At 46.4% G+C, this 26,285-nt stretch overlaps 1 protein-coding gene across 1 annotated transcript in view; it reads left to right on the top strand.

The window, feature by feature from the left end:
• Positions 1–6,156: 6,156 nt before the first annotated feature.
• LOC140721001 (uncharacterized) overlaps positions 6,157–26,285 on the top strand; it is a 52,071-nt gene continuing 31,942 nt past the window's right edge. Inside the window, exons 1-3 of the mRNA XM_073035866.1 lie at positions 6,157–6,278; positions 20,899–22,092; positions 24,299–24,483. Of these exons, the coding sequence (XP_072891967.1) occupies positions 21,305–22,092; positions 24,299–24,483 (973 nt within the window). The 5' untranslated portion in view covers positions 6,157–6,278; positions 20,899–21,304. The remainder of the gene's footprint in view (positions 6,279–20,898; positions 22,093–24,298; positions 24,484–26,285) is intronic.

Raw genomic sequence — 26,285 nt, 5'->3', positions numbered from 1 at the left:
TTTCGGGCCGAGACACTTCGTCAGTGAATGACATCACACTGCTATCAACGTCGTGGCAATGTATCCAATCAGATCACGAACATGGACACGTGATCGGGCTGTCTTGCAGCGAGTGGCGCTGTCTTCTCCCGCATCTCCGCCCCCACATTCAAGGATCGGCGACATTCAAGCGCTGGTGAACTGACAGATACAGCGGAAACAACGTTTGAGATTCCGATACACAAATCCCTTGATCTTTCTACACTGTTGAAAGTTTACAAAGCACGTCACTGGGAGAAGGACAACATTTCAACTCAGATAATTTTAGTCTCCATTGTGTCTTCTGATAAAAACACTGTCACAGCTCAAAACAATTTGGAGGAACAAGACTTCATCTTCTAACTGGCTACAGTTCCGGCATCAGGGACAATATCAAACTCTCCGCTTCCCTCTCTGTATCAAAATGGATCATTCCTCCCCTTCATCAGTCTGTGACTTGGCTCAGTTTGTCTGTCTCCTTCGCATTCTTAGAAGGATGAGAGGGGATCTGAATGAAACAGGTAAGATTATTAACGGATTGGACACGCTAGATCACATTTTATTTACACGGCTGCCACCAGAAACTTTCTTCTTCTTCTTCTTCTTCTTCTTCTTCTTCTTCTTCTTCTTCTTCTTCTTCTTCTTCTTCTTCTTCTTCTTCTTCTTCTTCTTCTTCTTCTTCTTCTTCTTCTTCTTCTTCTTCTTCTTCTTCTTTTATTATTATTATTATTATTATTATTATTATGTCCCTCCTGGCATTTGACGGTGGTAAACTCAGAGTCAGCAATGTTATTGAACCTCAGGAGTAGGTGACTGAGGGAGGAGGAAGAGCAGTCAGCAGAGGGGCGTGTCCAGACAGGTATACAAAGATGGGACCCGGAGTGATTGGGCTGAGGAAGGGGAAAACAGAAATAAATCAAAGATGGCGTGCAACGGAGATTATAGAAAGAACAGGCAGGAGATGAAGCTTAATCAAAACCAGTGGCATGAGTTACAGGGCAATAGAGTCATTGTGCAATTAAAACAGAAAGCAGCACATACTGGACTGAGAGTGCTGTATTTGAATGCACGCAGCATCAGGAATACAATGGACAATCTTGAAATCCACCTACAGATTGGCAAACATGACGCTGTGGCTATCTGTGAAACTTGGCTAAAGAATGGCGGCCATTTGCAGCTGGAAGTCCAACGATGTACGGTGTATCTGAAAGAGAGGGGAGTAGGCACAGGAAGTGGTGTGGCCCTGTGTACAATATTAAATCATTCGATGGAGATGACATATGACTGGAAGGTGTAGAGTCTCTATGGGTTGAATTAAGAGCAGGGATGCGATGGCGAGTCTCTGTAAGGCACTCGTGAGATCACACAGACTATTGTGTGCAGTTTTGGGATCCTTATTTTAGAAATGATATACTGTCATTGTAGAGGGTTTAGAGAAGATTCACTAGAATTATTCCAGCAATGAAAGGTTTACCATATGAGGAAGGTCTGACAGCTCTTGGGCTGTGTCCCTTGGAGTTCTGGAGAATAATAGGGATCCAATAGAAACATTCTGAATGTTAAAAGACCATTAAAGATTAGATATGGCAAAGTAAATTTCCAATGGTAGGGGATACTAGGACAAGAGGGGATGTCTTCAGAATTGAAGGACGTCCATTTTGGAATGGAGATGCGGATAAATTACTTCAGTCAGTGGGTGGTAAATCTGTGGAATTTGTTGCCATGAGTGGCTGTGAAGCCAAGTCATTGGGTGTATTTAAGGCAGAGATAGATAGCTTCTTGATTAGCCAGCGCATCAAAGGGTATGGGACCAAGTCAGGGGAGTGGAGATGACAGGAAGAATTGGAACAGCCCATTATTGAATGACGGAAAGACTCGGTGGGCCGAATGGCCAACTTCTGCTCCAATATTTTATGGACTTATGGTCTATTCCACTGTTTGTCCCTGCCAAAGTGCAGCCAATATTTCTGGATGCCTGACCCATTCATATGAGAATTTAACCTTTACTATTTTTCTGAGCTTCTCATCAATGTGGACAGTTCAGTTAAGCTTTGCTCCAGAATATCCACACAATTAAAAGTGTTTAGTTTAGTTTTTTTTGTTTATTTTTGCACTACTTATATAATTTAACGATTTAATATGTATATTATTGTAATTCATAGTTGTTAAAATCTATTGTTATGAATTAGGTTCTCCTGTTGCCGCAGAGACAACAGATTTCATGACATATGCCGGTGCTATTAAACCTGATCCTGATATTGATATGGGAGACACACCACCGGTCACCTGATCCCAGTTACCGCAGATCGTAATGCGAGATTGAAGCCTTTTCCATTTATTTGCATTCCTCAGAAATTACAACAGTCAGTAAAGTTTCCTTCTGAGTTTCCAAAGCAGAAGCTCAGTCTGTCTAATATTTCCACACAATTAAAATGGGGATATTGTTTATTCATATCACGTACTGAGCTACAGTGAATAGCTTGCCTGACGTACCATCCACACAGATCAATACGTTACGACAGTACATTGAGTTGATATATGACAAGACAATAACTGTAACAAAGCATTATGGCTGCAGAGAAAGTGCAGTGCAGATAGACATATGGTGCAGGGTCACGTCGAGTTACACTGTGAGGTCGATTACATTTTATCATTCATTTGGCTTATAACCACAGACAGGAAGCCGACCTTGAGCCGGGTGGTTCGCGCTTTAAAGCTTTTGTATCTCTTCCCCGATGGGGGAGCGGGTTTGCAGCAAGAATGTCCAGGTTGTGAGGATCTTTGAGTACATGGCCTGCTTTTCCGAGGCAGGGGAAGTGTAGGAAGAGTCCATGGAGGGGAGGCTTGTTTCTCTGATGTTCTCCGCTCTCCAAAGTTCTCTGCCGTTCCTTGCAGTCATGGGCAGAGTAGCAGCCATACGAAGGCGAGAAGTATCGACAAGAAGCTCAGAGACCTCGGCCTTCACCGTGTCTTGTGTAGCTGGATCCTGGACTTCCTGTCAGATCGCGCGAGTGGGCTCCCTCACCTCTGTCTCTCTGACCCCCAGCACACATACCCCACAGGGGCGTCTCCTTGCCCCCTCCTTTATCTCTCTGTATATCCATGACTTGTGTCGTCACCCACAGCTCCAATCTGCTTATTAAATTTGCTGACGACACTACACTGACTGGCCTAATCTCAAATAATAACGAGACAGCCGACAGAGAAGAAGTCATCACCCCGACACAGTGGTGTCAAGAAAATAACCTCTCCCTCATTGTGACAAAAACAAAGGAGCTGGTTGTGGATTACAGGAGGAATGGAAACATGGACCAAATTCAACATTTCCAAGTCCGTTATTGCACATTTAAATATTGATCATGACAGAACGTACTGTATATAAAATACGGTTAATGACATGTTTATAGATAATAGATTGTTACTGACAGAGAATCGTATAATCTGTGTTCCGTGTGTTATCCGAATGTACTTGCCTGTGATGCTGCCACAAGTCAGTGTTACTCTGTACCTGTACCTTCCCGTACTTGTGCACTTGGCAATAAATTCAACAGGACCTGAGAAATCTCAGTGAGATTTGATCAGTGATGATCATCTTGGCAGCTCGGTAGGTCGAATGTATGAGACAGTACACTGTTAAAAGCAAAACCCTGAACAGTGTTGATGATCAGAGGGATCTCAGACTCCAAGTTCATCGCTCCTGAAAGAGACTGCACAGATTGATCGGGTGGTTAAGAAGGCAAATGGCGTGGTTGTCTTTATTAGTTGAAGCATTGAGTTCAAAAGTCGGGAAGTTGTGTTGCAGCTGTTACGTGCCTGCGGTCGTACTGTGACTGTTTCTTTAAGAGCGCCGGCGTGAGGAGGCGGGACTATGACGTCAGTCACAGGCTGACAGCGCTAACTGTGGATTAATCATGAGAGAGAGAGAGAGCGATCTGCAGACAGGCTGTCGGCCAGTCTGAAGAGAGAGAGAGAGAGAGAGCGGGGGGGGGGGGGGAAGAGAGAGAGAGAGAGAGAGAGAGAGCGGGGGGGGGGGGAAGAGAGAGAGAGCGGGGGGGGGGGGAAGAGAGAGAGAGAGAGTGTGTGTGTGTGTGTGAGTGGAAAAGCTGATAGCTTCAGTTAGTCGCAGCTGAGGCTTGGAACTCGCCTCGGCCCACAAGAGTGGGTTGATCATCGGTGCACAGAACCACAACGAATGTGTGTGGTTGTTACTTGTGTTAACCCTTGCCTGGGTATGTTGTGCGGTAACCCCTGATAGACGGTATTACTGTGACAGGTCACTTTCGCTGATAACTTGTATATGGACAGATTCAACGGATAAAATTTTCGACGACGGTTATTTCGAAGTAACGGCCTTTTCTCTACGTTTCACCCTGGATTACAAATATCTCTCTCCCATCATTTATTCCGGGGATTACTGAATTTTCCTACTTTACCATCTCAAGACTCTAAGCTTTGTTCCCTCAGGCTCGATAGTTTGGGAGTTATATTTACACATAACACTGTTACCTTTCCTTTATTTCGTTAAGTTACTATAAGTAGATACTAATAAATAAGTGGTTTTAACATCAAAACCAGACTCCGGTGTGAACTGTATTGCTGCTGTTTCGTTTCTAAAACGTTACAGTTCGTAACACAGTTTTATTCAACTAGTTAGACCACATCTGAAGTATTTCATACAGTTCTGTTCGCAGAATAGGTTCACCAGAATATTGCCTGGATTAGAGGCATGAGCTGTAACGAGAGGTTGCACAAACTTGTGTTGTTTACTCCAGAGCGGCGCAGACTGGGGTGAGACTGGATGGACATTTATAAGATTACGAGAGGAATAAATAGTGGAAAGACGATATATTTTTCCTGGGGGTGAAATGGCTAATACATTTAGGGTGAGAGGAGATGTGAGTGGCAAGTTTGCTTCTTTCCACAGAGTAATGGATAGCTGGAGTCACAGCCGAGGGGGAAGGAGGAGTCAGGTGATCCCATTTTCCCCTCCCATTTAACCACAGATGGGCAGCATCTGTGCGTCGCTTCCGAGGCCCCGCCCTCCGGATGATGCACCAATCACTTTGCGCATGCTCACAGTCTCCAGGCTGGCGCCGTTCTGCGGATTCGGGATCACTGTCTGCGGGCCGAAAATATCACTTTCCCATCGGTGAGTATTGAGACCGATCCCGGGCGGGGAGGTCCGATATTGGCCTTGAGCCCCGAACTGAGGGCCAATTACTCATTTAGTACCCTGTTATCTGGGCTCGTCAGAAATGTGTCGACTTCACTGAATCTGCATTGAGCGATCCAAACCAGGAGCCCAGGCTGTCTATTTCCGCAGAATTGAAAGGGGAGTCCCGCCAACAGGTCACGTGAGGCTGTGCGCCGCAGATCTGCTTTGTGACGCACGATCACGTGGTGTGTTGCTAACAATGTTTACAAGAATAATCTCAGGAATGATCGGCTTTATGTATGAAAAGTATTTGATGGTTCTGGACCTGTGCTCAATGGAGTTCAGAGTGGGGGGTGGTGGAGGGATGTATGGTTAAGTAAACCTACCGAATGCTGAAAAGCCTGGATAAAATGGACATGGAAAGGATGTTTCCATTAGACAGAGAATCTGTGATCTGACAGCACAGGCTCAGAATAAAGATGCTTCCCTTTAAAATTGAGGTGAGAAAATTTCTTCAGCCAAAGGAAGTCTGATTTGTGGAATTTGTTGCTGTAGAGGGTGGTTGAGGCTGCCATTTGGGTATGTTTATGACAGAGATTAATATATTGATGATTGCTAAGTAGCTTCAGGGTTACTGGAGGAAGGCAGGAATATGGTGTTGGAATGAAAATCAGCCATGGTTGAGTGGTGGGGCAGACCAGATTGATCGAATCACCTAATTCTGTTCCTGTGTCTTATGTCTGACCATAACTGAATGATGGCTCCTTCTTATCCCATATCGTTTTGTGACGTGTGAGGGACAATAAAAGATTGTTCACTGAGATCATTATATCTACCTTCAACATTTAAATTTCAGTGAGTTTTGCTCTTAGTAACATTAAGCAGAAATGTTTGGTTCTCCTTTCTATTGTCAATGTGCTTCATTATCTTTCATGTTAAAGTTAGACCTGCGGTGAGAAGGTTGGAAGAAAAACCCAACTGGAAGCAAACCACAACTGAAGACAGTGGAACATCAACAAGTGAACCAGCCCGAGGATTGAGAGCGTCAACTGGAGAGAACCCATCTGACTCATAGAATCCAGTGATTCAGTCAGGAGAAAGTTTGGTGAGTCTCATTTACTGAAACACTGGTCCTTTAGACATTACATACCTGTAAAAGGAAGGTAGGAAATTGTTGGAGTGAGACTGAATGTGCCCAGAGGAGCCAGTTATGCCTCTGTCAGATCCAGTTGCAATCACTCCAGGTCTGGTAATGTGCTTCCAGCAGCCCAGTCCTTTGAAACCACTCCCATTCTGTGGAAGTCGAATCCGGATAAAGTCACTCAGAGACCGTATAAATACAAACTCTTTACTCCAAGCACCTGGGGCTTACTCAGTTAGTCGTTCAAACAGGAACAGTCATAGACTGTTTATGTCGTTAGTGTCGTTAGTATCCAATCCACTAACTGACTAACAATTCCCCTTACACCACAGATATATCTGTCCAGATACCCACCACACAAGGCAGGCTGGAGCCAAAGTTATTTACTATATTACAGCCCCTTAATTTAAATTACAAAATAGTCATAATGGCTTAAACACACAGAACGGACTGAAGCTGTCCTATCTCTACGCATGAGTGCACAATTCAGATAAACATCCAGAAACCCTAGCTAGCTGCCCTCAAGAAGAAATATGGCTCAGCATGGCTTAGTACATTGGCTAATCATCAGCAATTTCTTTCAGAAGAACAGGCGGCTATTGTTTAAGGAAGTGTTAACCCTTTTACATACTTTACCACTCCCTCCTTTTGATCATTACATGATCAACAAACCCGTAATTTTTTTTACAGAGAGAGCAACCGTGTACAGCATTGACTTATCAATGAATAAAAACAATGCACAACAGTAATTATAACAATGATATGCACAACTATTAAGCCATAATGCAATATCATGCCTCACATATTACCAAACAGGCCTTCAAATACTACCATTTCAACCCTTCGGTGAACCTGTGTAAATCCTGCCCTACTTTCTTGATGCTGTCAATCTCCCTGGCAGTGTGCTTGGAGAGGGATGTAATGTTAGTAGACTCATCAGGGATATAGGTGCAGCATTCTGTGTCAATAATAACACAGGTTCCCCCTTTCTCAGCTTGGATAAAATCTAAAGCCATACGATTCTGTACGACTGTTTGCCGGATTGCAATCATTTCAGTTGATATTTCTGTTACTTGGGCCTTTGTTTCTGTCAGGGCCCCTGCAGTATTGTGTCCGGCTCCTCAAGTGCCTTAGCCAAATTGATTATCTTTGGTGGATTCCTGGCTACTCCATAGGAGAGAAAAGTGATCATCCAAAATCACTCAGTCTCAGTTATTCCTCTCCGCTGCTGGGCACCTGCAAGTATGGCCAGGATGCATGTTTCCCAGTCTGTGAAGTTGCGTTTGGTGGCCCTAGTTCTACCTGTTTGGCATCGGTGTGACAGAGACACAGAAATGTGTTAACATGGGGACCCCGGATTGTGGGGTGATCCCTCTCAAAGACATAAACACGAACACCACTGTTACATACCTGTAACAATTTAAATGAACCAGCAGCAATAGACCACACATGGAGTCTGGTTTTGATGTTAACACCACTATCTTTATTTGTATCTACTTATAATATAACAACTTAAGCAAAACAATCAAAAGGGACCTTGGGGTTCAAATCCATACATCCCTCAAGGTTGCTGCACAGGTTGATAGGGTGGTTAAGAAGGCCTATGGTATGCTAGGCTTCATTAACAGGGGGATTGAGTTCAAGAGTAGAGAGGTCATGTTGCAACTCTACAAATCTCTGGTGAGACTGCACTTAATGTTCAATTCTGGTCAACTCATTATAGGAAGGATGTGGACACTATGGAGAGGGTGCAGAGGAGATCTACCAGGATGTTGCCTGGTTTGGAGAACAAGCCATATGAATCAAGGGTAGCAGAGCTGGGACTTTTCTCTTTGGAGAGTAGAAGAATGAGAGGGGACGATAGAGGTCTACAAGATTATGAGAAGCATAGACAGGGTGGATCTGTTTCCCAGGGCAGCAATAGCAAATACCAGAGGGCATATGTAAAAAATTAAGGGAGGGAAGTCTAGGGGAGACATCAGTGGTAAGTTATTTTACACAGAGGGTTGTGGGTGCCTGGAATGACTTGCCAGGGATGGTGGTGGAGGCTATAACATTCGGGATATTTAAGTGCCTCTTGGACAGGCACATGGATGAAAGAAAAATAGAGGGTTATGTGGTAGTGTGGATTTAGTACATTTTTTAAAGGATTATATGGGTCGGCACAACATGGAGGGCTGAAGGGCCTGTACTGTGCTGTAGTGTTCTATGGTTAACAGTGTTATGTGTATACATATGTGTAAATATAACTCCCAAACCATTGAGCTCAGGGAATACCAAGCTTAGAGTCTTAAGATGGTAAAGTATGAAAGTTCAGCTCATCCACGGAATAAATGATGTGAGAGAGATATTTGTAATCGAAGGTGAATGTCGAGAGTAGGCAATTGCTTCCAATTCCACAAGTTCCACGGTGGTAAAACAGGATAACAGTCGCCGAAGATCTTATCCGTCTTCGTTCCAAATCCACATATGAATTATCACCAAAACTAGCTGATAACAGGGGTACCGTCTTCAAAGGGAACTACCACCCAGGCAAGGGTTAACACACAGGTAGATTCCACAAGGTTCTCCCAATCCAGATCCAACACACAAAGTATAACTGACAGTGATTTCCACAGAATACCTTTCTCACAAGTGGTTACCACATAACACACCTGAATCCAGTTAAGGGTTAACAAAAGTGGTAGCCACGGGATACTCCATCAAAATCCCCATATGGATTATAGGAATTATCACCAACAGTGATTTGTCACGGGTTACCCTGTACAAGTGAATTACCACCCCCAGGCAAGGGTTAGCACAAGTGGTCTTCACAGGTTACTGCCAAATGTAAAGATCCACTCGAGTGGATCAAACAAAGTGACAATCACACATTCAATAGACAATAGGTGCAGAAGTAGACCATTCGGCCCTTCAAGCCTGCACCGCCATTTTGAGATCATGGCTGATCATCTACTATCAATACCCAGTTCCTGCCTTGTCCCCATATCCCTTGATTCCCCTATCCATAAGATACCTATCTAGCTCCTTCTTGAAAGCATCTGGAGAATTGACCTCTACTACCTTCTGAGGCAATGCATTCCAGACCCCCCCAACTCTCTGGGAGAAGAAGGTTTTCCTTAACTGTGTCCTAAATGACCTACCCCTTATTCTCAAACCATGCCCTCTGGTACTGGACTCTCCCAGCATCTGGAACATATTTCCTGCCTCTATCTTGTCCAATCCCTTAATAATCTTATATGTTTCAATCAGATCCCCTCTCAATCTCCTTAATTCCAGCGTGTACAAGCCCAGTCTCTCTAACCTCTCTGCGTAAGACAGTCCAGACATCCCAGGAATTAACCTCGTGAATCTACGCTGCACTTCCTCTACAGCCAGGATGTCCTTCCTTAACCCTGGAGACCAAAACTGTACACAATACTCCAGGTGTGGTCTCACCAGGGCTCTGTAAAAATGCAAGAGGATTTCCTTGCTCTTGTACTCAATTCCCTTTGTAATAAAGGCCAACATTCCATTAGCCTTCTTCACTGCCTGCTGCACTTGCTCATTCACCTTCAGTGACTGATGAACAAGGACTCCGAGATCTCTTTGTATTACTCCCTTACCCAACTCTATACCGTTCAGATAATAATCTGCCTTCCTGTTCTTACTCCCAAAGTGGATAACCTCACACTTATTCACATTAAACGCCATCTGCCAAGTATCTGCCCACTCATCCAGCCTATCCAAGTCACCCTGAATTCTCCTAACATCCTCATCACATGTCACACTGCCACCCAGCTTAGTATCATCAGCAAATTTGCTGATGCTATTCTCTATACCTTCATCCAAATCGTTAACGTAAATGGTAAACAGCTGTGGTCCCAATACCGAGCCCTGTGGCACCCCACTAGTCACCACCTGCCATTCTGAGAAACACCCATTCACCGCTACCCTTTGCTTTCTATCTGCCAACCAGTTTTCTATCCATGTCAATGCCTTCCCCCTGATGCCCTGAGCTTTGATTTCACCCACCAATCTTCTATGTGGGACCTTATCAAATGCCTTCTGAAAATCGAGGTACACTACATCCACTGGATCTCCCCCATCTAACTTCCTGGTTACATCCTCGAAAAACTCCAACAGATTAGTCAAGCATGATTTACCCTTGGTAAATCCATGCTGGCTCGGCCCAATCCTATCACTGCTATCTAGATATGCCACTATTTCATCCTTAATAATGGACTCTAGCATCTCTCCCACCACCGATGTCAGGCTGACAGGTCGATAGTTCTCTGTTTTCTCCCTCCCTCCTTTCTTAAAAAGTGGGATAACATTAGCCATTCTCCAATCCTCAGGAACTGATCCTGAATCTAAGGAACATTGGAAAATGATTACCAATACATCCGCAATTTCCAGAGCCACCTTCTTAGTACCCTAGGGTGCAGACCATCTGGACCTGGGGATTTGTCAGCCTTCAGTCCCATCAGTCTTCTCATCACCGTTTCCTTCCAAATGTCAATCTGTTTCATTTCCTCTGTTACCCTATGTCCTTGGCCCATCCATACATCTGGGAGATTGCTTGTGTCTTCCTTAGTGAAAACAGATCTAAAGTACTCATTAAATTCTTCTGCCATTTCTCTGTTTCCCATAACAATTTCACCCAATTCATTCTTTAAGGGTCCAACATTGTTCTTAACTATCTTCTTTCTCTTCACATACCTGAAAAAAAAAGCTTTTGCTATCTTCCTTTATATTCCTGGCTAGCTTGCGTTCGTACCTCATTTTTTCTCCCCGTATTGTCTTTTTAGTTAAGTTCTGTTGTTCCTTAAAAACTTCCCAATCATCTGTCCACCCACTCACCTTAGCTCTGTCATATTTCCTTTTTTTTAATGCTAGGCAGTCTCTGACTTCCTTTGTCAACCACTGAGGCCCCTTTCCCCCCTTTGAATCCTTCCTTTTCTGGGGGATGAACTGATTTTGCACCTTGTGCATTATTCCCAAGAATACCTGCCATTGCATTTCCACTGTCTTTTCTGCTAGGCTATCCGTCCAGTCAACTTTGGCCAGCTCCTCCCTCATGGCTCCATAGTTTCCCCTGTTCATCTGCAACACTGACACCTCCGAGCTGCCCTTATCCTTCTCAAATTGCAGATAAAAGCTTATCATATTGTGATCACTACCTCCTAAAGGCTCCTTTACTGCGAGATCGCTTATCAAATCCTGTTCATTACATAACACTAAATCCAGAATAGTCTTGTCCCTGGTTGGCTCTGGTACAAGCTGTTCCAAGAATGCATCCCGTAGGCACTCTACAAACTCCCTATCCTGTGGTCCAGCACCAACCTGATTCTCCCAGTTCACCTGCATGTTGAAATCCCCCATAACTACTGCGACATTACCTTTGCCACATGCACGTATACCTTTGTACATTCATTTCCCAGGTCTGATCTCCCTGCAGCCATGTCTCCGTTATCCCAACAACATCATAGTTACCCATTCGCACCTGGGCTTCAAGCTCATCCGCCTTATTCCTGACACTTCGTGCATTCAGATATAGAATTTTTAACCCATTTCTCCTCTCTCTGTTTGAATTGCTGCCTATTGTGCTTAACCCAGCTCCCCGATCTCCCATCGGTCTATACGCCCCTAGAATTTTGTTGTCCTTCCTACATTTACTTATTCTTGCAACACATTTAACTCCATGTTCAGTCAGACCATCCCTCTCTACACGAGTCCTCCTTATCGCTTGTTCCGCCCCACCTTCCTCTACTACACACTTAATATTCCGGAACCGTGTAATCTCCACCTGTCCTTTATTCATCCTCTTGCTATCCTCTCTCACATTCTGGATCCCCACCCCCTGCAAATTTAGTTTAAACCCTCCCAAGAAGCTCTAGCAAACTTCCCTGCAAGAATGTTAGTACCGCTCCAGTTCAGGTGTAAACCGTCCCTTCGGAACAGATCCCACCTTCCCTGGAATAAGGCCCAATTATCCACAAACCTGAAGCCCTCCCTCCTGCACCATCCTCTCAGCCACGTATTAATTTTTATAATCCTCCTGTTCCTTGTCTCACTCGCACGTGGCACAGGTAGCAATCCTGAGATTGTTACCCTGGAGGTCCTGCTCTTCAGCTTCGCACCTAACTCCCTGAACTCCCTACGCAGGACCCCCTCACTCATCCTACCCATGTCATTGGTCCCTACATGGACCACAACATGTAGATCCTTGCCCTCCCTCTCGAGAATAAACTGCACCCGATCTGAGATGTCTCGGACCCCGGCACCAGGGAAGCAACATACCATCCGAGACTCCCGATCTTCCCCACAAAATCTCCTGTCCGCCCCCCTGACTATAGAATCCCCTATCACTACTGCTCTCTTCTCTTCCCTCCTCCCCTTCCTAGTCGCGGGTCCAACCTCAGTGCCAGAGACAGGACCACTGCAGCTTGTTCCTGGTAGGTCATCCCCACCAACAGTATCCAAAACAGTATACTTATTTTTGATGGAAACGGCCACTGGGGTGCTCTTCTCTCTCTGTCTGCTCCCCCTGCCTCTCTTGACTGTCACCCATTTGCCTACCTCCTTTTTTTTCGGTGTGACTGCCTCCCGATAACTCTTATCTATCTCTGCCTCTGCCTCCCGAATGATCCGTAGTTTATCCAGCTCCTGCTCCAATTCCCTAACTCGGTCTGATAGGAGCTGCAGCTGGATGCACCTATTGCAGGTGTGGTCATCAGGAACAACTGTGTTGACCCTGACCTCCCACATACTGCATACGGAGCACACCACTGCTCTAAGCGTCTCCCCCATTACCTGATCCCAGATTAGTCAGAATAAATGAAAAGCAGCCAAAGTCTTCTTGCCAAAGTCCTCTTGCGCCGAAGCCCGCTGAGCCAAAGCCCAGCACTCTGCTCCTGCGCCCTCCGCTGCCCGCATCGACACTGCCCGCTCCTGAAAGTGGGCCGCTATTTAAAGCCCGCGCTCGCCGCTGACGTCACCCGCGCTCACGCAGCTTTACCTTCCTCCTCAGGTATTTTCCAGGTATTTGCTGGATCAATAATCAACCCACCCTTGTGGGCACAGGAGAGTTCAAACAGCGAACTTCGGCCACTAGGTCCTTTGTTTCGAACCTTCCATCTTCTTTCTTTCTCTCCATCTGACTGTCTGTCTCTGACTGTTCTTGCTTAAATAAAGCAAACTGCGAGCTATGTAAACACAAGCTGTGAGCAAGTGTAAACACGCTGCAGAGTCAAATAGTTCCACTCCTCCCTCTCTCTCAGTAAGAATCAAACAGGAGCCGAGAAAGCCGGCGGCTGACATCACTCAGGCACTCTCTCTTAAAATGACAAGAAACCTAAAGGTTCATCACACCACAATCAACCAATACTTTTTCCTTTAGTCCGAGAGAGTCCTTCTACTCTGTTCCTTCAGTAACACGATTGTAGTCTGTTCAATGTATCCACCGAGATTGCCCCTTCAGTCTCAGAGCTGTGGAGTGGTCAGTAACACCTAATATGGTCCTCTCCACCGAGGTCCGAGTTTCCCTCAATCGCAGTTCTTGGTCAGGACAAAATTCCCAGGTTCTTGGGTTGGATAGTCACTGCTCTCTGCAGGGTGGTTCTCTTCCTTGTAAGCCTGTCGTACCTGTAAATGTAATGCTTGGAAAATTCTGTTTAGTTGGCATATGTATTTCCCCATCTCTTCCCCGAGGGTATGCATATCCAATTTACCTGGTAGACTTTCTGGGAACAATGGTGCACAAGGTCTTGGTCCACAGGGTGTCCTCATGGGCCGTCCATAAATGATTTCAGCTGGTGACAACACTGTTTTCCCCTGTGGGGTGACCCTCATGTAGAATAGGTCTAACAGTGGGACCTTCAACCAAGTGAGTCTAGTCTCCGCTGTTAGTTTGGCCAATTTACTCTTCAGAGTGCCATTGACACTTTCCACTAAGCCAGCAGCCCGTGGGTGGTGTACACAGTGGAATTGTTGCTTGATAGCTAGTTTGTTACACACCCCTTCACTTGCTTTCGCCACAAAGTGTGGGCCATTGTCAGAGCTCAGCATCTCTGGCAGGCCGTACCTGGGAATTATATCCTGTAATAATACCTTCACAACAGTCATAACAGTATTATTGGTAGTTGGACTAGCTTCAATCCATCTGTTAAATGCATCTATAATAACTAAGCAGCATCTATAGCAATGTACTCTAGGCAATTCAGTAACATCAACTTGTAGACACGAAAATGGTCAAGGGAATCGTACCCGGTGTGCAGGGTACAGGTTAACAACCATTCCCTCCTTTTCCAGGTGTGTGCATAATCGACCAATATAGGTAAAAACTGTGTAGGAACACAAACCTGTCCCGCTGGGGTGATCCAGAAACCTCAGTCGGGGTCTTTCTGGCACCCCACCTGGAACTACAGCTTGCACTCCCCCTGAAAAGTACATACCTCCCACATGTCTGGCAAACTCGCTCTGCTTGAGTCACGGAGGATTGCTTGATGGGAACCCGAGGAGACATCAACTATCGAGGATTGTGCAGCACTTTTCGCTGTCTCATCTGCTGAAGCATTGAGTTTAGTGACCTGGTTGGCCATGCAGGTGTGGGCCGCACATTTACTAATAGCCAAACCTCGAGGTAGCTGTTGAGCGGTGAGTAAGTTGTTTACAAAGGTGGCATTACTAATGGGGTGGCCAGAGCAAGTCAGGAATCCCCGTGTTCCCAGAGAGCCCGGTAGTCATGTACAACTCCAAATGCATAACGGGAGTCCGTGTAATTGTTCGCATTTTTATCTGTTGCTAGGATACAGGCACAAGTCAGAGCAAACGACTCAGCCTTCTGGACGAGACAGCTGCTTCAAAAGAGGCCTGCTCAATTACTTCACTGTCAGTTACTATCGCATCGCCAGAATATTGTTTCCCTGCTGGATCCACAAAAGAGCCTCCATCCTTATATGGAGTTGCGTTGGGCTTGAGGGTGTATTGCGGAATGGATGGGAGAGTCTGTCCTTCTTCCGCAGTGATCCGGACTGGGGCAGTTGGTGTGGCCGATCTCGTGGCCTGAAATTGCCCAGAGATGGGGTACAACATCTTGGTCAATATTAAAAGGTTGTCTTACCAGATGTGCCATCTTCAACTCAAAGTCCTTCCAGTATTGGAGTTGTCCCGCGACCAAGTTTTGCCAGTCTCCCTCGTTGCTAGAGGCTTGTTTCATCAGGGTGTAGGCAAGGAACCCTAGGGTCTTTGATTTGAACCCGGGGCAAACCCTGATGGTGGTATGGGGAACAACCAGTCCTGTCTGTCGCCAAAGGAAATCTGGAACTTCGGCCAGAAATGCACTGCCCTCTTTTCCTTTAAGTTCTCCAATCACCGTGACTGGGAACTTCTGTCCCTCGAGGGGTGCATAATACTGGCTTTCCTCAGTTGAGCACCCCGGAGGGTCATAGCACAGAGTCACATGAGGGTCGGCCGCTGGCAGAAGGGGTTCAAACACAGTGGAGTACAGATTAAGTGCCCACCACTAGGGGGGGGAGGGGTGGTGTCAGTAACTGGGGAAGATGTCGGTTGTTCACTAGTCCCAGGGTGATATCCTTGTCCACACAGAGAATCTCGACTTCCAACGGACAGAGCAAATCTCTCTCTGCTAGATTACACCCCCGACTGGTGGTGACTGTAAATGAAACCTCACACTGGGTCCCCTGGAATTCCACCTGCAGTGGCCGGGTACGTGGATACGTACATTCCGTTCATTCAAACCCAAACCGAGTGATTGTCTGATAGCTGTTTTCCCTTTTCCGATACTATTTCCTGATCGAGAGTGGTTGTGGTTGCCCCCATATCAATCATAAATGGAACAGGAATTCCAGCAACTTGCAATATTACATTGGGCTCTTCCTGAGGGGTGGTACTCATGGTAGGAAGCATCATTGATTGTCAATTTCTAAACAGGTTGCTGTTCCCACCTGTCCCTTGGTAGGTTTTTGTTCCCATTTCGGATCCCCAGATATAGCCCGCTCGCGTCTTTCTTTGCTGCTGAACATATTCACCTTTAATGTTAGTTCCCTTTGGGTTTGATCGGGATTCGAAAGTCGGGTCCCAATAATATGTCAAAGCTTGTCGCATTCGATTTCGGTCATTGTCAGGCCAATCCATATTATTTGTTTTAATCATGTTGGATAACTTAGTTGGTAAGTATTGGAGTGGTAAGGCTTTAAACTGGGGGTGGGGGAGGGGGTGGATTCCCAGTGCCGTAGCAGGCCACAAACTGCTCCCGATAGTCTGGTCCCAATTCCCCAGGCTTAGGTTTGCATTCAAGAACTTCAGTGATGTCTACAGGTTGCTGGAAAACCCTTTCCAAGGATTGAATAATTTGGTCTGTCTGTTCATTCTCATTATGCTTTCCCACCTGTAACTCCTGATAGGTTTGGTATCTCAGTTCTGCCTTCCGCTTCCACCCCTCATCAGCTGAGAGAATCATGCAGCAGAGACCGAATAAATCTTGCAGGGTCACATTAAACATTTGTATAGTACTGCGGACACACTGAGCAAACTGTGCTGGTTTTTCTCTTCTACCTGGGACCTGATTCATGATCATTATCATTTCTTGAGGCTTCCAGGGTGCATACACAGGAATCACTGAGGACTGTCCCTCCTCCTGCTGCTGGTGGACTGGGCAGCATTCGGTGGGCAATTGCCTTTAGAACCACAGAACATTACAGCACAGAAACAGGCCTTTTGGCCCTTCTTGGCTGTGCCAAACCATTTTTCTGCCTAGTCCCACTGACCTGCACCTGGGCCATATCCCTCCAAACCCCTCTCATCCATATACCTGACCAAGTTTTTCTTAAATGTCAAAAGTGAGTCCACTTTCACCACTTCATCTGGCAGCTCATTCCACACTCCCACCACTCTCTGCCTGAAGAAGCCCCCCCATGTTCCCTTTAAACTTTTTCCCTTTCACCCTTAACCCATGACCTCTAGTTTTTTTTTGTCTTCTGGCCTCAGTGGAAAAAGCCTGATAGCATTCACTCTGTCTATACCTATCATAATTTTATACACCCCTATCAAATCTCCCCTCATTCTTCTACACTCCAGGGAATAAAGTCCTAACCTATTCAACCTTTCTCTGTAACTCAGTTTCTCAAGTCCCGGTAACATCCTTGTAAACCTTCTCTGCACTCTTTCAACCTTATTAATATCCTTCCTGTAATTAGGTGACCAAAACTGCACACAGTACTCCAAATTCGATCTCACCAATGTCTTGTACAACCTCACCATTACATTCCAACTCTGATACTCAGTACTTTGATTTATAAATGCTAATGTACCAAAAGCTCTCTTTACAACCCTATCTACTTGTGACGCCACTTTTAGGGAATGATGTATCTGTACTCCCAGAGCCCTCTGTTCTACCGCACTCCTCAGTGTCCTACCATTTACCTTGTATGTTCTACCTTGGTTTGACCTTCCGGTGCAATACCTCACACTTGTCCGCATTAAACTCCATCTGCCATTTATCAGTCTGTTCCTCCGACTGGTCCAAATCCCTCTGCAAGCTTTGAAAACCTTCCTCACTGTCCACTACACCTCCAATCTTTGTATCATCGGCAAATTTGCTGATCCAATTTGCCACATTATCATCCAGATCATTGATATAGATGACAAATAACAATGGACCCAGCACTGATCCCTGTGGCACACCACTAGTCACAGGCCTCCACTCGTCACAGGCCTCCACTCAGAGTAGCAATCCTCCACTACCACTCTCTCGCTTCTTCCATTGAGCCAATGTCTTTGTGGAGCCATTAACTCTGGGGTTCTATTGGATCCTTCCCTTCCTGTCTCGGTATTCTCTTAATGAATCTCAGGGTTTACGGACCTCCCCTTCCCTGCCGCCACTGTTTTACCTGAGCGGGCACTGTATCTGAGTACTGGGAGGATTAGGGTTTGGGAGCACTGGGTGCACTTGGCTCCTGGTAAGTTGGGTGGGGGGTGCTACGGTGGGTGCCCACTGCTCATCACGGTCACTGTCCTCAAACAGGGTCAGTATGCCAGACATGGGTTTGGGATCCCTTGTTTCCCTATCAGTTCGAACTTCGGACTGATGTTCCTGCCCTGCTGTCCTATCTAGGCCAGCCTTGGTTTGCTTACGTTGTTTTCCCTGCTCTTGCTTGCTGCATCTATCCACCCATTCACGCTCCACTTTTAGCGTCTCCCAAACTTTGGTGTTCTTCCTGCAGTACATACCTCTCTCCCTTTGTCACATGCATTATTCCTCCAACTTGCTAATAATGTACTGTTCCACTTTCCATCTGCCTTTTCCTTCCAGTCCCTTTTCAACAATTTCCACTTCTTTCCACAGTTTTTTTCCCATATCAAATGTACTGCTTGTTCTCATGAGGTAATATCCCTGGTTCCTCCCCAGTGGCCACATTTTGTTCCCCAATTTCTTATTCAGCGCTGTACTCAACATGCGCAAATCTTTTTCCTTGTCTGGAAAACTCTTGCACGCTGTGTAGGGCTGATCCTGGCCCACTCGTATCAATCGACTGCAATTGACCCATGTGCACCAAATAATATACCCAGCACAAAGCCTCCCGCTCAATTAACAATCAGATATATTTACCCAGCTGCACCTCCTGCCTCCTGTCCACTTAGTGAAATTTACCTGGAACCGCCTCCTGCCCACTTAGTAAAATTTTGCCTACCTTATACGAGTCCCCCAACAGATTCTTTCCCGATCCCGTCAAGGTATGCGATCAGCCTTGGACGAGGGACCGTACCTCGAAAGGAACTAACGGAGAGCGACATAATGTAAAATACCTATTGGGTGCCCGGTCGGTCTCTGCAGTCCCCAGAGTGGTCCAGCCGCTTACTCAGCCCGTCTGCTTGGCACTCCCTATATTGGGATCCTGTTCATTACGCCAAATGTTAAAGTTGAATCTGAATAAAACACGAGAGACCAGCTTCTTATCATCACCACAGTTTATTGTGCATTCTCCTGTAGGAGTTTGAGACCCAGTTGTCAAAGTGACTGCCACCATCCACCATCTGACAAGTGGACTGACTCTGTCAGGTTACAGCCATGTATTTATACATGAACCCAGACATTTATACATAGTAAGCCCCAGACATTACTATTGCAAGATGTTATTAGAACTGGTATGCCCACCCAATCTGTTGGTGTAAAACTAAATTACGTAGATAAGAGAGTTCGCTAAATGAAGGTTCTAATTACAGTTGGATGTACTGTTCAGTCCTTATCAGTTATTCCCTTTGCAAGGCTCTGACTTAATTACAGACATGTTCATTCCGGTCCTTATCAGCGAGTCCTCCTCCCTTCACTCAAATGAGGGTACAGTGCATAATGTTATCAGCTAACGAGGGTACAATGTATAATGTTATCAGCTAACAAGGGTACAATGCATAATGTTATCAGCTCTCAGTGAGTCTCTCTGCAAGCCACAGAGAACTGGTAATGAGCCTGTCTTAGCAAACCGCTGAACACAGAGTTTACTTCAGTTCAAAAATTCCTATTCAGTCCCAAATATTCTTTTAGCCAGAGATTACATAGGTTCAAAATGTTTTTTTTTAATATATCCTAAATTCCTCAGGCGGGTTCACGGGAAATATTTATGTCCATTATAGAAACTGGTGTTCCCTGTGTATATTGTGGTGATGCAAAAGTTGCTGGAGAATTTAGAAGTGGGAAGAAGTGGAGTGATATTTGGAACTCTGACTTTTTAAAGCGTAATTTAGCAAACAAACCACTTATGGACAATATGCAAGAGCTTTGGTGAGAAAATCCTTCATTACCCATTACAGGCCTGCTATATAGTTTGTGTGAGAGAGCAGATGAACTTGATCAAACCCAGAGGAGATCAAAGTTGTTATTGACAGTGATTTGCTAGCTGTTAAAATGAATACCTCTATATAAAATTCACTCTGTACATGTCACTTGGAAAAAAATGTACAGTACATGATTTATGTGCCCACTGGTCATTACGTTAGAGGGGACATTGGTGGGAAGGTGGGGAGACCGCCAGTGTCCTTGTTGCCCTCACCTACAAGATGTGCATCCAGCTGCAGCTTGTAACCCTGCACTTAAGGAGTTGGATCTTGAAATGGATGAATTTATCCCCCAGGTCTAAAGTGGCTAACACGAGGAGCATAGTTTTCAGGTGCTTGGAAATAGATATCGAGGGGATGTCAGGTGTTAGTTTTTTTACACAGAGAGTGGGGTGCATGGAATGCAGTACTGGCTATTTGCGTGAGAGTGGTTCAGTTACTGTGGGGCCAGGCACTGATGCAGCTCAGAGGAAACAGGGAATAATACCAATGGAGAGAGTCAAACTGAGCCAGGTCACAGATTGGAGATGGCAGAAATGCCCCATTCTCATAGAGACAGGAGGAGCATCAGAGAGTTTGATGGTCATTCCAGATACTAGCATTGTGCCCAGTTAGAAGATGACTTCTCTCTCTAACTTGGGTTGAACTTCACTGTAACAGTGTGAAGCCATATCACACCTTGACAACTCAAGTGATCTCATCTGAAATGTTGTCCTACATCCATTGATGGATTTTGTAAATCTTTTTACAGGTTAAAAATGATAAGGAATTTGTCTACGGGAATCTCAAACAGATCACGTCAGTTTTGCTGTCTCTGACCAGATATTTACGAAGTGGAGCAAGGGATTCACTTCATCTTCCTTCCTGTTCAGACTGTGGGGAGGGATTCACTTGATCATCTGACCGACTGGCACGCCCGTCATTTTACATGGGGGAACCCAATCACCTGCTCAGACAGTGGGAATGGATTCAGTTGATCATCTCAACTGAAGGTACATCAGCGAGTTCACACTGGGACAAGGCCATTCACCTGTTCTGTGTGTGAGAAGGGTTCCAGTCGGTCTTCCCACCTGTGGACACACCAGTCAGTTCACACTGGGCAGAGGCTGGTCATCTGCTGAATTTGTGGGGAAGGATTCATTCAGTCATCTGACCTAATGGCTCACCAGCGAGTTCACACTGGGGAGAGGCCGTTCACCTGCTCGGACTGTGGGAAGGGATTCACTCGGTCATCCCAACTGAAGGTACATCAGCGAGTTCACACTGGGGAGAGGCCATTCACCTGCTCGTACTGTGGGAAGGGATTCACTCAGTCATCCCATCTGAAGGTACACCAGCGAGTTCACACTGGGGAGAGGCCGTTCACCTGCTCAGACTGTGGGAAGGGATTCACTTGCTCATCCCAACTGAAGGTACATCAGCGAGTTCACACTGGTGAGCGGCCGTTCACCTGCTCAGTCTGTGGGATGGGATTCACAAGCTCATCTAAACTGAAAATACATCAGCGAGTTCATACTGGAGAGAGGCCGTTCACCTGCTCAGACTGTGGGAGGGGATTCACTTGCTCATCTGACCTAATGGCACACCAGCGAGTTCACACTGGGGAGAGGCCATTCACATGCTCGGACTGCGAGAAGGGATTCCCTTGCTCATCCCAACTGAAGGTACATCAGCGAGTTCACACTGGGGAGAGGCCGTTCACCTGCTCAGACTGTGGGAAGGGATTCGCTCGGTCATCTCAACTGAAGGTACACCAGCGAGTTCACACTGGGGAGAGGCCGTTCACCTGCTCAGACTGTGGGAAGGGATTCACTCGGTCATCTCAACTGAAGATACATCAGCGAGCTCACACTGGGGAGAGGCCATTCACCTGCTTAGACTGTGGGAGGGGATTCATTTCCTCATCTAACCTGAAGGTACATCAGCGAGTTCACACTGGAGAGAGGCCGTTCACCTGCTCAGACTGTGGAAAAGGATTCACTCGGTCATCTGACCTAATGGTACACCAGCTAGTTCACACGGGGGAGAGGCCGTTCTCCTGCTCAGACTGTGGGAAGGGATTCACTCGGTCATCTCAACTGAAGGTACATCAGAGAGTTCACACTGGAGAGAGGCCGTTCACCTGCTCATACTGTGGGACAGGATTCACTCAGTCATCCTCCCTAATGAAACACCAGCGAGTTCACACCGGGGAGCGGCCGTTCACCTGCTCGGACTGTGGGAAGGGATTCATTTGCTCATCTAACCTGAAGACACATCAGCAAGTTCATACTGGCGAGAGGCCATTCACCTGCTCAGACTGTGGGAAGGGATTCATTCGGTCGTCTTACCTGATGGCTCACCAGCGAGTTCACACTGGCGAGCGGCCGTTCACCTGCTCAGACTGTGGGAAGGGATTCCCTTGCTCATCCCAACTGAGGGTACATCAGCGAGTTCACACTGGTGAGAGGCCATTCACCTGCTCAGACTGTGGGAAGGGATTCCCTTGCTCATCCCAACTGAGGGTACATCAGCAAGTTCACACTGGGGAGAGGCCGTTCACCTGCTCAGACTGTGGGAAGGGGTTTACTTGCTCATCCCAACTGAGGGTACATCAGCGAGTTCACACTGGTGAGAGGCCATTCACCTGCTCAGACTGTGGGAAGGGATTCACTCAGTCATCTGAACTGAAGGTACATCAGCGAGCTCACACTGGGGAGAGGCCGTTCACCTGCTCAGACTGTGGGAAGGGATTCCCTTGCTCATTCCAACTGAGGGTACATCAGCGAGTTCACACTGGTGAGAGGCCGTTCACCTGCTCGGACTGTGGGAAGGGATTCCCTTGCTCATCCCAACTGAGGGTACATCAGCGATTTCACACTGGCGAGAGGCCATTCACCTGCTTAGACTGTGGGAAGGGATTCACTAGGTCATCTATACTGAAGGTACATCAGCGAGTTCACACTGGCGAGAGGCCGTTCACCTGCTCGGACTGTGGGAAGGGATTCAGTTGCTCATCCCAACTGAAGGTACATCAGCGAGTTCACACTGGGGAGAGGCCATTCACCTGCTCAGACTGTGGGAAGGGATTCACTCAGTCATCTCAACTGAGGGTACATCAGCGAGTTCACACTGGGGAGAGGCCGTTCACCTGCTCAGTCTGTGGGAAGGGATTCACTTGGTCATCTCAACTACAGAGACACCAGCGAGTTCACACTGGGTAGAGGCCGATCACCTGCTCAGCCATTGGGAAGAGTTTCTCTCAGCCAAATCACCCAACTGTGCATCATTGACTTCAAACTGGAGAGGCCGTTCACCTGCTGTTATTGTGGGAAGCGATTTACTCAGTCATCGAGGCTTATGTAACTCTCGCTTCGGCTAGCAGCTTAATGTAGGGGGTGATAGCCCCCAGCCCGGCCGAACTAGAGAAATCTCGTTTGGGTGGATGCTGTGTGATGTGTCCCCTGCTACAAATCAGTTCCCTGAAATTACAAACAGTACACAATATACGATTAAACGATTGAGCTTTATAATTCTGACTTTGACTACAGGATTAGGTAAGTAAACAAAGAAGAATGGCCCGCTCTCTCCATTCATGTCTTCTCATCTCTCCCTAGTGAAAGACCACAAATTCTCTCTTCCAGACTCACAAGAAAGAACGTTTCTCTCGTTGGATAGCCCCGCACTCCATAACCCTGTTATCTCCAAGCTTAACCTAAACAATGCTGCTACTGAGAAACCATTACCTCAGCAGTGAAACATTGCAGAGAGGCCATTACATGAGCAGTGAAACCTTGCAGCATGTTACACTTGTGACACACTACCGGGTTCACACTGGGGAGAAAGTTTCAATGAGCTGCATGCTGGATATTTGTCCATCACCGTTGCTGAATGCAATTTCGAGAGTGACTGTCGGTGCTGAACTCTGCAATTATTGCTGCTGCTCACCACACCCAGTTCTGCACCCTGGTCACTGGGCATGGGAGGAGTTTCTTCTGCTGCACATTCACCTTTTATGGGACTGGAGTTTAATATTCTGAATCTGCGACAAATAAATCAGTTTATTTTAAACTCTGTCTTTGGTATTTAAGTGAATTTATAACACACCTAGTGTACAGTAGAGAGTCAACTCTAGCCAGCTGGACCCTGCCAATGATTCTGTTCCATGACAGTCCTTTTAAATCCTCCCCTATACGACCAAAACGGCATGGTTTTCCTCAGGAGAAATCTTCCCAGACAGATCTCTCGGAATTCTTTGGTGAAATAAGAAAGGTGGTGGGTGGTGTTTGTTTGGATTTTCAGATTGTTTTGAACAAGGTGCTGCAGCTGAAGCTGCTTAACAAGACCACAGCTCATGGTATATGATGTCTCTTTGCTGTTCCCGCTGGAGTTTAGAATTATGGGCGGGTTTCCTGAATACTGTAAAGCCAAGATAGAGAGGATGTTTCCCATAATGCGTAGCCCAGGACCAGGGGTACACCCTCAGACTACAGGGAAATCAATTCATAAGAAAGAGGAAGTCTTATGATATTATGTTTATTCAACATGGCCATGACTGATATCTGCTTCTGTGTCTATCCCCCTCTATCTCCACCTCAAATGTACCCAGTCAACTGCCTACACTCAGCTAGATAGACACTTCACTGATCCTAAAGGAATTTACATGGAAGATTTAGAATTTTAGAAATTTCCATATGTCTCCATTTAAAATGAGTGGCCCTTTTCGATCCCTGTCAGTTTCTTTCTCACTGATCAACAGAGATATCAAAGGGCCAGTCCCGTTCCCTGGTATATCTCCCCCGGCTCAATCCCTGGTTTCTATCCCAGTTTAACTCCTCATCTCTCTTCCCTCCCATATTCGCTCCAATCTCTCCCCGTCATTCTCTCCCGTGCCTCTCTCTGCCCCCTCGCTCGCTCCCCGTTTATTTCTTACCCACATCCATCTCACTCTTCCTGCCATTCTCTCCCCTCACTGGTTGTTGCCACCATCTCTCTCCCCTCTGTTTCTCAGCTCTAACACTTCCCTGCCAGCTCTCCTCAGTCTTGCTCACTAACACTCCTAGTCTCTCGATTCTCTCTCCCTTTTTCACAACCAGCACTCAGCCTGTTCTCTCCTCCCTCCATCCCTCCCTCTCCTCTCTCTAACTCTCCCTCTCCCACTTCCCCTTCTCTCTTTCTCCCTCTTCCTCTATCTCTCTGTCACTTTCTCTCCCTCCTCTGCTTCATCCAACTCCAAACGCCAGTATGTTCCGATGTCACCAAGGCTACTTATCTTGTCGATGTCACTGTCGCACATTGAAAGGGACGGGTTGCTATCCTGCAGTGAGCACGGGCTGAGATTCAGTGTCGGGGTGGGGGTGTGGTTTGTAGACAGAAAGGGGAGAAGAGAGGTGAGAGTCAGCGGAAGTTGGGGTGACTGGAGTAGGAGAGGGAGGTGAGGAAGTGGGAGAGGATGTATTAGGATAAGAGGGGAGAGTGAGAGATAAACGGAGGAGAGATGCAGAGAGGAAGGTGTGCTGAGAATTGAGAGGAGGGTGAAGGGTAGGGAGAAAGGGAGTGGAAGATAAAGTGAGTGCACTATGGAGAGGAGCAAGCAAGATGTTGAGGGAGCTGCACACACAGTGTTGAGGGAGTCCCATTCCCTCTGTCCTACTCACTGTAACTCTTCTAAGGTTGTATTTTCATCAATGAAAACAGGATTCAACACGCTGCGAGCATGTACCATTCTGAACTGAAATGAAAGCTCAGACCAGAAAGATGAAGAAATGATCACAATAGAACAGTTATACCCTCTGGGGTGGTTACATGTCCTAAGATGGCTTTAGGAGCAAATAACACTCGCCAGGGGGACATTAAAGAATCTTGGTGGGGCGATAAGCCGCCTCTAACTTAAGGCATCAGATCTGACCGACCATTAGTAGAGCAGGCACTTCCAAAAAAGGTCGTGGCGCTGGGACACAGGAAGAAGCATCGCACTGCAGGCCTTGAGCATTCGTCATCACAACGCGTCTGACACTTGGCGATCTCGTCCGACCTAACCACCCTAGCAGACGTTGTTGCAGATGCATAAGTTAGTGACGGGGGTACTGGACTGTTCTCGACTCGCGGCACTGGGGCTAAAGTAGGTTGGGAAACTCTGCTAAAAAGGATTGAGTTAAC

Source organism: Hemitrygon akajei, unplaced genomic scaffold, assembly GCF_048418815.1.
Source record: "Hemitrygon akajei unplaced genomic scaffold, sHemAka1.3 Scf000049, whole genome shotgun sequence".
Lineage (NCBI taxonomy): Eukaryota > Metazoa > Chordata > Chondrichthyes > Myliobatiformes > Dasyatidae > Hemitrygon > Hemitrygon akajei.
The sequence above is the reverse complement of the archived record's forward strand: the minus strand, read 5'-3'. Positions and strand labels throughout refer to the sequence as shown.